The 15,853-nt window shown below is 44.3% G+C and overlaps 1 protein-coding gene across 2 annotated transcripts in view; it reads right to left on the reverse strand.

The window, feature by feature from the left end:
• TNFRSF10B (TNF receptor superfamily member 10b) overlaps positions 1-15,853 on the reverse strand; it is a 54,554-nt gene that overhangs the window by 9,726 nt on the left and 28,975 nt on the right. For both annotated transcript variants that reach the window (XM_025395274.1, XM_025395273.1), the window contains exons 2-4: positions 14,479-14,584; positions 1,883-1,996; positions 715-826 (exon numbers count right to left, since the gene is read on the reverse strand). In XM_025395274.1, the coding sequence (XP_025251059.1) occupies positions 715-826; positions 1,883-1,996; positions 14,479-14,584 (332 nt within the window). The remainder of the gene's footprint in view (positions 1-714; positions 827-1,882; positions 1,997-14,478; positions 14,585-15,853) is intronic.

Below are 15,853 nucleotides of genomic sequence, written 5' to 3' on the forward strand. Positions count from 1 at the left end.
GAGGAGCCACACTCCAGGGGAAGATCACAAGCCCCTGTGGCCACAAGCTGAGTCCCGTCTTCCAGTCAACCACAAAAGTGAGCTCTTGTCCCCACCTGTCTGCCCATTCCTCCCAATCACAGCAAATACTACGGGGGCCAGAGAAGAGCAAATTACCCTTGGCCCCTAAAACCCAAATAGAGAAAAGACAGGTCTTATTGAGGGATCAGGGGCCAGGGGCGAGGCCAGCTGGGTGGGCTCAGGTCCTCATGGGAACTTGAAGGAGCTCCACCCACGGCCTTATTATGCCTCTTGTGGGCTGTGGGCACTTTTGTCTTTATGGACCCCTGCCTGCATAAAAAATATTAAAAATTACATTTTATTGCTGAATTGGTATAAAGATGAATATATCCCTGGCTGCATTCTACTCATTCATCTCATTTCAAAAGAAATTAAATCGTTTCATGGGCCCCTAAAAGTATCATGGGCCCTACATCATGGCCTTCTGTGGTCAGTGAACAAGTCAGCCTGGCCAAGGGGACTCGTGCTGGGGAGGGGTGGGAAGGGGCTGCTACAGGGGGCAGGGGTGGGGACAGGCAGAGGGATCAGGAGGGGCAGCCACAGGCTGAAGGATGCCCCATGGGGGTGCTCTCAGAGGATAGACAGGGGTACAAGGAGGCTTGGGTCTTCTTGGGGTTCTGTGGAGCTGCTGGGAGCCCCCAGCTGCTGTCTCACCCTGTGCGGCACTTCCGGCAAATCTCGGGGGAATCTTCTTCCCGGAAGGTGCCTTCTTTGCACTGACACACCGTGTTTCTGGTCGTGGTGCAGGAATTCACCTCCACTTCACCTGATGACAGAGCACAAGGTTTTGGGATATGTCTTCCTGATGTGTCCCTTGACCCTTCCTCCCCACCCCAAGACCCTCCTACTCAGCTTAATTCAGTTCGCCAAGGAGTTCTGAGGGCCAGTTTCTGCACCAGCACACTGGTGGCTCATACAGGACGCCCACCCTTCAGCTGTCGCCAACACTCAAGAGTCATACAAAAGGACCACAATTCATTATTTATTACATTAGATTAGGGGAAAGCATCGTTTAGGGAACAAGCATTGTTTAGATCACATGGTCAGTAGCAAGGGAAGTGTGAGGCATCACCTGAGAGACTGCAAGGAGAGGAGCCCTTGGGTGATTTCCCCAAGGCCCGGCCTGCTGGGGAGGAGGGAGAGGCCTGAGAACCGGAAGGATGAGTGAGGCCGAGCACCTGCCAAGAGCACAGAGCCCGGGGGAGAGAGCCTGGTCCCGAAGCAGACCCGTGCCACCGCTGAGACCCAGCTCTGTGCACTCGGCCAGGCTCATAGCCCCACTCCTTTGCAGCTGATAGTCTAAAAGATTTCTTTACCATGTAGCATACATGGTACAAATAATTTCTGTATTATTACTATTATTATTATTATTGTTATTATTATTATTATTATTAAGACAGGGTTTTGCTCTGTTGCCTGGGCTGGAATGCAGTGACGCAATCTCGGCTCCCTGCAACCTCCACCTCCTGGGCTCAAGAGAGCCTCCTGCCTCAGCTTCCTAAGTAGCTGGGAATACAGGCACACACCACCCTGCCTGGCTAATGTTTATATTTTTGTAGAGATGGGGTTTCTCATTTTGCCCAGGATGGTTTCAAACTCCTGGGCTCAAGCGATGCCTCCCAAAGTGTTGAGATTACAGGCATGAGCCGCTATGCCTGGCCTGTTTTATTTACTAAAAAAACTCGAAGACAACATCACGGAACAAAGTATGACGAAGACCAAGGTGGACCAGTATCTAGGTCTCCTGATCCCATTTTAGCTACAACGTTTATGTCATCACCCTGCATTCCACCTTGAGGCATGGGGTCCTTATGTTCTGTACCTGAGTCACACTTGGTGCAGCGCAAGCAGAAAAGGAAGTCGTTCCAGTGAGTGCTGTAGTCCTGTCCATATTTGCAGGAGATACAATCTCTACTGTCTTCGGAGATATGGTGTCCTGGGAGGGGAGAGAAAAGCTGGTGAATGAAATGTCACAGGATTCCCAGAAGCTGGCAGTGGTGACTGGGGGACTGCTTTTTCAGGGATGTGTGGAACCCAAACAGGGAAATCTCTAGCTTGGTCAGTTTGTCAATTCTGCATTTACACACCTTAAACCAGCACTGCCAAAAGAAATATAAGCCACACATTTATTTATTTTATTTTATTTTATTTTATTTTATTTTATGTTTTACTTTTGAGACATAGTCTCATTCTGTTGACCAGGCTGGAGTGCAATGGCACGATCTTGGCTCACTGCAACCTCCGCCTCCAGGGTTCAAGCGATTCTCCTGCCTCAGCCTCCTGAGTAGCTGGGACTACAGGCACACACCACTACACCTGGCTAATTTTTGCATTTTTTTAGTAGAGACAGGGTTTCACCATATTGGCCAGGCTAGTCTTGATCTCCTGACCTTGTGATCCACCTGCCTCAGCCTTCCAAAGTATTGGGATTACAGGTGTGAGCCACTGCGCCCAGCCTATTTATTTATTTATTTAGACAGGGTCTTGCTCTATAGCCCAAGCTGGAGTGCAGTGGTGTGATCTCAGCTCACTGCACCCTCGACCTCCCAGATCCCCCCTCTCGCCCACCCACAAATAGCTGGGACTACAGGTGCACACCACCACACCGGGCTAATTTTTTGTGTACTTTCTTTTGTAGAGACGAGATTTCACCATGTTGCCTAGGCTGGTCTCAAACTCCTGGGTTCAAGCGATTCACTCTCCTTGGACTCCCAAGGTGCTGGGAATACAGGTGTAAGCCACGTGCCCAGCCCATATATGAAATTTAAATTCACACTCAGCACATTAAAAAAAGTGAGAAGGGGTAAAATTAATTTTAATAATGCATTTAAATTTAATGTACCCCAGATAATATCACTTAAATATGTAATCTACGTAAAACGTTGAGATATTTTACAGCATTTTTTTCATAGTATGTCTTCAAATCCTGCGTATATTTCAACTCATGGCACATCTCAATTTGCAGTAGTATATTTATTTCTTTTTTACTTTTGAGATGGAGTCTTGCTCTGTTGCCCAGGCTAGAGTACAGTGATCTCGGCTCACTGCAACCTCTGCCTCCTGGGTTCAAGCGATTCTCCTGCCTCAGCCTCCCAAGTAACTGGGATTACAGGCACCCGCCACCACACCCGGCTAATTTTTGTATTTTTAGTAGAGATGGAGTTTCACCATCTTGGCCAGGCTGGTCTTGAACTCCTGACCTCGTGATCCACCCGCCTCGCATATTTCAAGTGACTGGCAATCACATGGGCCTAGGGACTACTATATTAGACAGTGCCATTTAGACCTTTAAAATGCACAGAATAATGTCCTAATACCTGTTCTGAATGAGCTCCTAGCCAGTGGAAGATACACCAGGAGCAGAAGTCATAGAACAATGGGAAAAGCCTTCAAAATTAAAGCTCACACCATCAGCCATGGGAAGAAAATGGGAGGAATCTCTATAGAGTCAAAGAATGATCCAAAGAAAGAGGGACTAAAGCTGCCCTGGAATGAAGATGTGTTTCAAAATTGGAAAGTGTGAGTCCCGCCAACTCTGCTTTTCTTTTACCAGATTGTTTTTGGTCAGTAAGTCCTTTTTAACTCCATACGACTTTGAATATAAGTTCTTCCATTTTTAAAATAACACCGCTGAGATTTTGATAGGGATTGCATTGAATCTATATATTGCTTTGGGTAATTTAACACCATTTTGATCTATGAACATGGAATATCTTCCTGTTTATTTTGGTTTTCTTTAATTTCTTACAGCAATGTTTGATATTTTTCAGTGTAAAAGTTTCGCAGTAGCAAAGAACAATCCAAAAGGGAAATTAAGAAAACACTTTCATTGACAATGACATAAAAACAAATAAAACATTTAGGAATAATATTTAACAAGGAGGTGCAAGACTTTTGAAAAACATTTGTCTACATATCCAAGAAGCTCAACGATCTCCAAGCAGGATAAGTTAAAAGAGAACTACACTGAGACACATTATAGTCAAATGGACAAAAGCCCAACACAAACAGAAAATCCTGAAAGCAGCAAGTGGCCCACTCAGTATGTACAAGGGAACCCCAATAAGGTTATTAGCTAATTTCTCACCAGGAACCACAGAGGCCAGAAGGGAGTGGGTAACATATTTAAAGTGCCAAAAACCAAAAACACACACAAAATCCTGCAACCAAGAATTTGATATCCAGCAATACTGTCATTCAAGAATGAAGAAGAAATTAAGACATTCTTAGATAAGTGAAAGGTAATGGAGCATATTACTAGTAGATCTGCCCTGTGAAATGCTAAAAGGAGTCCTTTAGGAGGTAATGTAATGACATTAGGTAATAGCTCAAAGGCATATGAAGAGATAAAGAATACTGGAAAAAGTAATGATACAGGTAAATATAAATGTTGGTACACAGCTACTCAGGCTGCTATAATAAAATCCCATAGACCAAGTGGCTTAAACAATAGACATTTACTTCTCATAGTTCTAGAGATGGCCACCATCTTGCTGTGCATTCACATAACCTCTTCCTTGTGCACACGAGAAGAGAGAGAGAGAGACAGCTCAAGTTGTCTGGTGTCTTTTCTTAAAAAGGCACCAATCCCATTATGACGGCCCCACCCTCACAATCTGATCTAAACCCAATTACTTCCCAAAGACACCATCTCCAAATACCATCACATTGGATAGTAAGGCTTCAACATATGATTTCGGGAGACACAATTCAGTCTATAGCACAGTATTGTGGTACATTCGGCTTGTAAATCCTCTTGTTTACTTATATGATTTAAAGAGCAAATGCAGAAAACAATAATTACAAATTGATATTAATAGGCACACAATGTACAAGGATGTGATCTATGACAACAACAAGATGGAGGAGGAAAGATGGAGAAGTACAGGAGCGCAGTGTTTGCATACCATTGAAATTATGTTGACATTATTAAAACTAAGTTCAAGTCCATCTCAGAAAGGGGCCAGTGGGTCCCCAAACCCATCCTGTCTGATTTCCCCATTTTAGTATGCATAATTGGAATAGACATACTCAGCAGCTGGCACAATCCCCAACTTCATTCCCTGACATGTGAAGTGAAGACTAAAGACCAGGTGGAAGCCACCAGATTTGCATTTACTTAAAAAAAAAAAAAAACAGCAAATCAAAAGCAATATCAGATGGGCATGGTGGCTCATGTCTGTAATTCCAGCACACTGGGAGGTCAAGGCAGGAGGATTGCTTGAGGCCGGGGGTTTAAGACCAGCCTGGGCAACATAGTGAGACTCCATCTGTACATAAACATACAAAATTATCCAGGTATGATGGTACATGCCTGTAGTCTTAGCTGCTCAAGAAGCTGAGGCAGGATGATTGCTTGAACCCAGGAGTTCAAGCTGCAGTGGGTGCTGATTATACCACTGCACTCCAGCCTGCGTGACAAAGTGATACCCCACCAGTAAAGCACAAAAAAACAAAAGCAATGCCACATTCCTGGAGGGATTGCAGAGATCATTACCACCATCCAGGATGCATCTGTGGCGATTCCCACTACATGCCCAGTGAACTTGCCTATTTGGCTTGTGCCAAAGACAGTTGGATCTTGGTGAATGACAGTGGATTATCATAAGCTTAACCAGGTCGTGATTCCAGTTGTAACTGCTATACCAGATATGGTTTCATTGTTTGAGCAAATCACCACATCTCTGTCACCTGGTACCTGGTATGCAGGTATTGAACTGGCAAATGCTTTGTTGTTTATACCTGTCAATAAGGACTCCCAGAGAAGCAGTTTGCTTTCAGTTGGCAAGGCCAGCAATATACCTTCACTATCCTATCTCCGGGATGCATCAACTTGCAGCCCTATGTCATAATTTAGTTTGCATTGCTTTTTTCTTTTTTCTTTTTTTTTTTGACAGAGTCTTGCTCTGTCACTCAGGCTAGAGTACAGTGGCATGATCTCAGCTCACTGCAACTTCCACCTCCTGGGTTCAAGCGATTCTCATTCCTTAGCCTCCCAAGTAGCTGGGATTACCCATGTGCGCCACCACATCCAGCTAATTTTTGTATTTTTAGTAGAGATGAGGTTTCACCATGTTGGCCAGGCTGGTCTAGAACTCCTGGCCTCAAGTGACCCATCCACCTTGGCCTCCCAAAGTGCTGGGATTACAGGCATGAGCCACCACATCTGGCCTGCAGGGTTATTGATGGCCTTTCCCTTCCACAAGACATCACACAAGATGATCCATTACATTGATGACATTATACTGATTGAACCTCATGAGCAAGAAGTAGCAACTACTCTTGACTTACTGGTAACACATTTGCATGTCAGAGAATGGGAAATAAATCTGACAAAATTTTAAGGGCCTTCTACCTCAGTAGAAGGACAACAACTAGGAAGCAAATTCCTAGTTGTTGAATGGTGTGGGGCATAAAATATTCCTTCTCAGCCAGACGCGGTGGCTCACGCCTGTAATCCCAACACTTTGGGAGGCCGAGACGGGCGGATCATGAGGTCAGGAGATCGAGACCATCCTGGCAAACACGATGAAACCCCATCTCTACTAAAAATACAAAAAATTAGCCAGGCAAGGTGGCGGGCACCTGTAGTCCCAGCTACTAGGGAGGCTGAGGGAGGAGAATAGCATGAACCCGGGAGGCGGAGCTTGCAGTAAGCCAAGATCACACCACTGCACTCCAGCCTGGGCAACAGAGCAAGACTCCACCTCAAAAAAAAAAAAAAACACAAACAAACCAAAAAACATATTCCTTCTCTTCTAAGATAGTCTAAGATAAAAGATAAATTGTTATATCTGCCACCCCCCACCCCCAACAACCAACAAAATGACACAATGCCTAGTGTGCTTATTTTGATTTTGGTGGTAACATAATTCTCATTTGGGTGTATTGCTCTGGCCTATTTATCAAGTGACCTGAAAATGTGCTAGTTTTGAGTGGTGCTTGGAACAAGAGAAGGCTCTGCAACAGGTCCAGGCTGCCGTAGACATTTTTCTGTCACTTGGGCCATACGACCCAGCAGACCCAATGGTCCTTGAAGTATTGGTGGCAGACAGCAATACTGTTTTGAACCTTTGGTAGCCCACCCTAGGTCAACCACAGCACAGGCCCTTAGGTTTTGGAGCAAAGACTTGCCATCCTCTGCAGGTAACTACTCTCCTTTTGAGAAACAGCTCTTGGCTTGTTTCTGGGCCTTAGGGCAGACTGAATGTTAACCATAGACCACCAAATTACTCCACGACCTGACTGCTCATCGTGAACTTAGTGTTATTTTGCCTACCAAGCCATAAGTTTGGGCACATACAGCCTGAAATTTCCATTTCCATTTTCAAATGTAATTTTATATATACAAAATTGGGCTTAACCAGGCCCTGAAGGCACAAGAAAGTTGCATGAAGAAGTGGCCCAAGTGCCCATGATCCCCACTCCTGTGATATTACTTTCTTTTGCCTGACCTGCACTTATGGCCTCATGAGAAATTCGCTATGGTCAGTTGCCAGGAGAAGGTTTACAGATGGTTCTGCACCACATACAGGTAATAATTAGAAGCAGACATTTGCAGCATCACATCCACTGTTTGGGACATCCCTGAAGGATAGTGGTGAAAAGAAATCCTCTAGATAGGGTGCAGTGGCTCACGCCTGTAATCCCAGCACTTTGGGAGGCCAAGGTGGGTGGATGACCTGAGGTCAGGAGTTCGAGACCAGCCTGGCCAACATGGTAAAACTCCGTCTCTACTAAAAATACAAAATTAGCCAAGCATGGTGGCACATGCCTGTAATCCCAGCTACTTGGGAAGATGAGGCAGAGGAATCGCTTGAACCCGGGAGGCAGAGGTTGCAGTGAGCCAAGACCATGCCATTGCACTCTAGCCTGGGCAACAAGAGTGAAACTACATCTGAAAAAAGGAAAAAAAAAAAAGGAGATCACTCCACTGGGCAGAACTCTGAGCAGTGCACCTGGTTGTTCATTTTGCTTAGAGGGAAGAATGGCTAGACATGCAGTTATATACTGATTCATGAGCTCTGGTCAATGATTTGGCTGGACAGTCAGAGACTCAGAAGGAAAACTGATAACAAGGAAGTCTGGGGAAGAAGTGTGTGGATAGACCTCTCTGAATGGATAAGAAATGTGAAGATATTTGTGCCCCATGTGACACAAATATCTTCACAAAAAGTGATCTTAGCAGGGAAGGATTTTAATAATCAGGTGGATAGGATGACCTGTTCTGTGGATACCAGTCAGCTTCTTTCCCTGCCACCCTTGTCATCACTCAATGGGCTCATGAACAAAGTGTGCATGGTGGCAGGGATGGAGATTATGTATGGGCTTAACAATACAGAATTCCCTCACCAAGGCCAACCTGGCTGCAGCTGCTACTGAGCGCCCAATCTACAGGCAGGAGAGGCCAACACTGAGTCTCTGAGATAGCACCATTCAGAGGGTCAATCTGCCAGCTACCTGGTGGCAGGTTGATTTTTACACTGAACCATTTCTATCATGGAGGGGGCAGCATTTTTACTGGAAGAGAAGCTTATTTTGCACATAGACTTGCCTTCCCTGCACGCAATGCTTCTGTCAAAACTATCCTCTGTGGACTCACAGAATGCCTTATCCACAGTCATGGTATTCACACAGCATTGCTTCTGATTGAGAGACTCACTTGATGGCAAATGCATTACCCACTGTAACGGGCCTGTGCTCATGGAATTACTGGTCTTACCATGTTCCCCACCATCTCAAAGCTGCTGGCTTGATAAGATGGTGGGATATGGCCTTTTGAAGACTCACTTATAATGTCAGCTGGATAGCAGTACCTTGAAGGGCTGCAACAAGGTTCTCCAGGAGGCTGTCTATGCTCTGAATTATCCTCCAATATAGGGGGTTGGTTCTTCCATTGCTAGAATTCATGTGTCCGGGAATCTAGGGGCGGAAGTAGGAGTGGCCCCACTCCACATTACCCTTCGTGGCCCGTTAGCAAATTTTTTGCTGCTTGGTTCCTTGACTTTATGCTTTGCTAGAGCTCTGAGTTTCGGAGGAAGGAATGATTCCATGAGGAGACACACAATGATTCCATGTAACTTGAAGTTAAGACTGCCACTTGGCCACTTTGGGTTCCTCATGCCTCTGAATCAACAGGCAAAAACCAGTTACACAAACCCTCCTCTGATTTGTGACTGATTCTGACCACAAAGGGGAAATCAAAGGAGAAATTGGACTGTTATTCCACAATGGATATAAGGAAGAGGATGTCTAGAATACAGGAGACTCCTTAGGGCATCTCTTAGTATTAGCATGCCCTGTGATTAAAGTCAATGGAAAACTACCACAACCCAATTAAGGCAGGACCACTAATAGCTCGGAGGCTTCAGGAATGAAGGTTGGTTCACTCTACCAGGCATAGGGCCATGACCAGCTGAGGTGCTTAGTGAAGGCAAAGGGAATACAGAATGCACAGCAAAAGAAGTTTCTTATAAATACCAGCTACAACGACATGACCAGCTATGGAAACAAGGACTGTAATCATTATAAGTACTTCTTCCTTATTGTGTTATATGTGTGTGCTTATGTGTAAATATATGTTAAGCAAATATTTGTGTTTTCTTCCTTCTCTTATCCCCTTGTTATGTGACATAAGATATTTTGACGGCCGGGCACGGTGGTTCAAGTCTGTAATCCCAGCACTTTGGGAGGCCGAGACGGGAGGATCACGAGGTCAGGAGATCAAGACTATCCTGGCTAACACGGTGAAACCCCGTCTCTACTAAAAAAATACAAAAACAAACTAGCCGGGCGAGGTGGCGGGCGCCTGTAGTCCCAGCTACTCGGGAGGCTGAGGCAGGAGAATAGCGTGAACCCGGGAGGCGGAGCTTGCAGTGAGCTGAGATCCGGCCACTGCACTCCAGCCTGGGTGACAGAGCCAGACTCCACCTCAAAAAAAAAAAAAAAAAAGATATTTTGAATTTATATCATAGTGTTTAAGTATTGTTCACTCTGTAGTATTTATGTTCCAGGGTATCAAGGAGAGGAGTAAACACCACTCAAGGACTTTGCGTCCTCTTCTGGAGAAAGGGTTAGTGCGTTTTCAGTTGTATACAGGATAGCTGTATTATGTTAGGTGGAAATACAATCTTATTATTTCCGTTACTTGGAAATTAAGTATGGTTTGAAAGAATTTCAAATCTTTAAAAATTCTGTATTAGTCAGGGCTCTCTAGAGCAGGGGTCTCCAACGTTTTTGCCACCAGGGACTGGTTTCCTGAAAGACAATTTTTCTACGGACTGGAGTTGGGGGAATGGGGATGGTTTCAGGATGATTCAAGCATGTTACATTATTGTGCAGTTTATTTCTATTACTATTACATTGTAACATATAATGAAATAATTATACAACTCACCATAATGTAGAATCAGTGAGAGCCCTGAGTTTGTTTTCCTGGAACTAGATGGTCCCATCTGGGGGTGATGGGAGACAGTGACGGATCATCAGGCATTAGATTCTCATAAGGAGTGCACAACCTAGATCTTTCCAATGCGGAGTTCACAATAGGGTTCGCGCTCCTATGACATCTAATGCTGCTGCTGATTTGACGGCATGCAGAGCTCGGGCGGTAATGCTCACTCATGTACAGTTCACCTCCTGCTGTGTGGCCTGGTTCCTAACAGGCCACGGACCAGTACTGGCCCATGGCCTGGGGGTCAGTGGCCCCTGCTCTAGAGAGACAGAGATTTATCCTAAGGAATTGGTTCACATAACTGTGGAGGTTGGCAAATTCAAAAGGTACAGGATAGGCCAGCAGAGAAGAGTCACAGCTCAGGTCTGAAGGCTGCCTGCTGGCAGAACACCCTCTTTCTTGGTGGAGAGCAGTCTTTTTTCTGTTGAGGCTTTCAACTGATTAGATGGGACCTGCCAACATTATGGGGGTAATCTGCTTGACTCAAAGTCCACTGATTTAAACGTTAATCGCATCTAAAAACAACAACAACAACAAAACATCTTCACAGAAACATCTAGGATAATATTTGGCCAAGTATCTGGGTAACCAAGTTGACATGTAAAATCAACCATCACAAGTCAGCCTTGCTCCATACATATACATGTCCTTAAGATCGACGTCAGTGGTCACACAGTGTGCAAGGATGTGATCTATGACAGCAACAACAGAAAGCTGGAGAGATGGAGCTGTACAGGAGCACAGTATTCGGATTTCAATGAAATTATGCCGGGATTATAAAACTACCTTTTTAGATACTTAAGAAGGTAATTGTAATCTTCAAGAAACCAGTAAGAAAATAAATTTTTGGCTGGGTGCGTGGTTCACGCCTGTAATCCCAACACTTTGGGAGGCCAAGGCAGGTGGATCACTTGAGGTCGGGAGTTTGAGACAGCCTGGCCAACATGGTGAAACCCCATCTCTACTAAAAATACAAAAATTATCCAGGCGTGGTGTCTACTCCTTGTCCTCAGGAGGCTGAGGCAGGAAAAACGCTTAAACCCAGTAGCCATAGGCTGCAGTGAGCCGAAATCACGACACTGCACTCCAGCCTGAGTGACAGAGCAGACCCTCTCTCTCTATATATATATAAAATATATATATATAAAAGATATATATGCTTAAGATAAATATATACATACATATCTTTAAGATATATATATTAAAATAAGTATATATTTAAATCTATATTTATTAAAGATATACATATACAAAATATATGTTTAAGAAAAAAAGAAAATACATTTTAAAATACGCAGAAAAGAAAAGAAGTAAGTCAAAATGGTACATGCCAAGAAATAAACTAAAGTTTTTTTAAAAGGTGGTAAGGGAGGAACAAAATATATATATATAAGACATAAAGAAAACAAATAGCTGAAGAGCAGAAACAAATCCTTTCTTGTCAATAACTATGTTAACTGAAAATAGTTTAAACTCTGCAATTAAAAGGCAGAGATTGGCAGAGTGAGTAAAACAAAAGCAAAAAATAGACCATAATCATCTATATGCTATCCACAAGATTCCTGAATTATTTTTATTAGTATTGAAAGACATTCTAAAAAACCCAAATTACACAAACCTTACTTAACAATGTACCATAATGATACATTATTATCATACATAATGTAAGTATCATACATAATGATAGTGATTCATGTCACTGATAAAAATGTGATTATTTAATAATAGTGTTGGGGCAACTAAAAAGGTGGCTGGAAAATAATAAAGTGTCTTCCTTGCCTCTTACAACAAAATAAAGTCCAGGTGGCTCAATGACTTAATTATAAAATAGAAAACCACAAAATGACTGCAAATATATATGAGAATTTTTTTTTTTTTTTTTTTTTGAGACAGAGTCTTACTCTGTCATGCAAGCTAAAGTGCAATGGTGCGATCTCAGCTCACTGCAACCTCTGCTACCCTGGTTCAAGCAATTCTCCTGCCTCAGTCTACCAAGCAGCTGGGACTACAGGCATGCCACTACACCCAGCTAATGTTTGTATTTTTAGTAGAAACAGGGTTTCGCCTTGTTGGTCAGGCTGGTGTCGAACTCCTGGCCTCAAGTGTTCTTGAACTCCTTGCCCACCTTGGTCTCTCAAAGTGCTGGGATTACAGGTGTAAGTCACCGCGCCTGGCATTATATGGGAATTTTTGTTAGAAGTTTAGACCCGGCGCAGTGGCTCACGCCTGTAATCCCAACACTTTGGAAGGCCGAGGTGAGAGGATCGCTTGAGCCCAAGTGGTTAAGGCTACAGTGAGCTATGATCCTGCCACCGCATTCCAGCCTGGTCAACAGAGTGAAATCCTATCTCAATCAATCAATATCAATCAATCAATCAATGCATAATTTCCCTAATCTGTAAGAATTCATGTGACTCAATGATTAAAACAAACAAACAAACAAAAAAACCTAACCTCTTACAAGGAGTGAAGAAAACCTAGCAGAACCTGTGTACAAATGGTGTTTGTGTCATGAGCAGATTCTTGACCTCATTCACAGGAAGAGAAATGCACATTTCGAGGAGTTTCCACGTCTCAGTCCTCGATGCTTGCTATGGCCTGCTCCCTGTGGTTGGAAGGGCCATCTCCCCTCTAGGATGGAAGTTCTCCAACTGCTCCTGCTCAGCCCATTGCAGTCCTGTCTCCCTGGTCTATTGTCTCCAACTGCAAATCCTAATGGGCTCAGTTGTGCCCCTCCTTCTCAGTATTTACAGCTTCTTCCAGGTGGACACCCTCAAGACAGAGGCTTCAAGCATCACCTATGTGCTACGGTCCCCAAATGTGCACTGCTAACCCTGCCACACACTGTCCCCTCAGAGGCCAAGTTACCCTGAGCGGTTGAGTTTCGTGCCTTGATTGTCCTCATTCCCCACATGTCATCCATCCACACCCCAAATACTTCTTGAATTCTTCCCATTCCTGTCCTGCTCCCTGGTCTTGACTCTGGACCACAGCAATTGGAGCATTTACAGATGAGTTTGTGTCTGCTTCACACTGGGTTCTTCCTTCTCCATGTTCTGCTCCTGACAAGCCCACGCGTGCAATGTGAGAGTTTGCCCTCAGGCAAGCCTTTCCTGTGGCCCTTAGTCATGGAAAAGAAATGCAAATTTGTAAATGGATTTTACAAGCCACTGCTTGCCACACTTGCCAGCCCTGGAAACCTTCATGCAGCGATCAATTCTTACCTCATACGCACGGGGGAAAAAGGGAAAGAAGTGCGAGGCGAACACAGCAGTCAAGCACACTTCAGGCCAGGTTCCTGCTGCATCTCTCAGGGCTCAAATGACCTTACAGGGCACCACATAACATCCCAGGGGAGCGCCTCACACTCAAGGCCCTCCACCTGCTTCCTGTCTTGCTCCGCTTCAATCCAGGAGTGGGCACTCAGGATGCACATCCAATGCTGGTGGCCCTCTGCTGAAAACTTCTCAGGGACATCCATCACTCGCGAAATAAAATCCAGCTTCCTCTGTGTAGGATTTGAACCCATCTGTCTCTCTAACTTCGTAACCCTCCACTCCCCACAGTAGTCCCCTGCCGTTGCTCCATCTTCCCCAACCCCTGACCCCCGGCAATTGTTCCAGTGGAACCCTCCTAGGAACACTCTTCCTGGTTCTCTGCACCTCTGGCCCCGCCCACCTCCGGATGTCAACCCAAAGTCACCATTGCCTGGAGGCCTCACCAGACCCATCTCTGTTCCACTCAATTCTCCCTCAAGGTGCCTATCAGTCTCTTTGGCGGTCTCATTCATTTGTGTGTCTTGATACCATCCTAGCAGGAAGGCTCCAGAAGGACAGAGCCTTGAGCTGGAGGCACCCAATGCCTGTCTGTGGCATAAAGAACCAGGAAGTGCAAAGGAAACAGACTAGAAGCTCAGGGAGACAAGGGGAGGAGGGGCAAGGATCCGAGACCCATCTTAAACATACCAGGTGGACACAATCCCTCTGTGGGGCTGGATCTCTTTTGCCGTGGGGCCGCTCTTCGCTGGGGAACTAGGGATTGTCGGGTGATCGGAGCACAGTCAGCTGAGACCTGTGGGGACAAAGCAGGGATGGGTGTGAGTGGCTTCCAGAGCTCACCCCTCCCAGGATCCACTCACATTCCCTTGACCCCAGGCACGCAGGCTAAACAGAACCCTCATCTTTCTTGCGACTCTCACCTCTCAAACATCCTTTCGTGTTTGTTCGTCCCCTCGTATTTCAGGGAAGGCCAAGTAACATTCACTTGAAAAACTCTTCTAAACATGTTTATTCCAGAAAATGTGGGCAAGGAAGGTTTTTAGAAGAATACACAAACCACACGTGATAATCTCAGCTAAAGATAGCATCCATTAATATTTTGTCTCATTTAGTTCCACTATTTTTCCATAGGTATGCCTATTCTCTCTCTCTTTCTCTCATTCTCTCTCTCACACAGATACACACACAGACACACAGGCACACATACACATTTTATAAATGGGGGTTATAATATAGCAAACTTAAAAAATTGGGATACAGGATCAAGCATTAAATAATGAACTTCTGATTTTAAAAGGTGCCTGACATATAGACCAGTGGACTAGATCAGAGAGCCCAGAAATGAACTTGCACATACAGCCATGCATTGATCAACATTGTTCTGAGCAAAGGGTTGTTAGGCGATTGTGTTGTGTGAACATCAGAGAGTATGCTTACACAAACCTAGATGGTGTAGCCTATCACACACCTGGCCTATATGGTATAGCCTCTTGCTCCTAGGCTACAAACCTGTGTAGTATGTTACATAATTGCTGGAGCCACCATCATATATGCAGTCTGTTGTTGGCAGAAATGTTGTTATGTGGTGCATGACTGTATATATCAAGTAATTTTTGGAAAAGGTACCAAGACCATTTAATTGAGAGAGGACAATCTTTTTTAAAATGGTCTTGGGAAATCTAGATATTGACTCATCACAAAACAATGACCTCAGACCTTCAGCTTACATATATACAAAAATTAACTCAAAATGGATCCAAAATCTAACATAAAAGTGAAAACCCTAAAACTTAGGAGAAAACATAGGAACGATTCTTCATGACCTTGGATTTGGCAATGATTTCTTGAATGTGATCCCCAAAACACAAGCAATATAGGAAAAAAATAGATAAATTGCACTATATAAAAATTAAAAACTTTTGTGCATCAAATGATATCATTGGTGAAGGCGCAACCCACAGGAAGAGGAAAACATTTACTAGCTATATATCTGATAAAAGGTTAATATCTAAAATATATAAAAACTCCAACTCAACAGCAACAACCACAAGCCAACAATGTG

The sequence above is a fragment of the Theropithecus gelada genome, chromosome 8 (genome assembly GCF_003255815.1).
Source record: "Theropithecus gelada isolate Dixy chromosome 8, Tgel_1.0, whole genome shotgun sequence".
Lineage (NCBI taxonomy): Eukaryota > Metazoa > Chordata > Mammalia > Primates > Cercopithecidae > Theropithecus > Theropithecus gelada.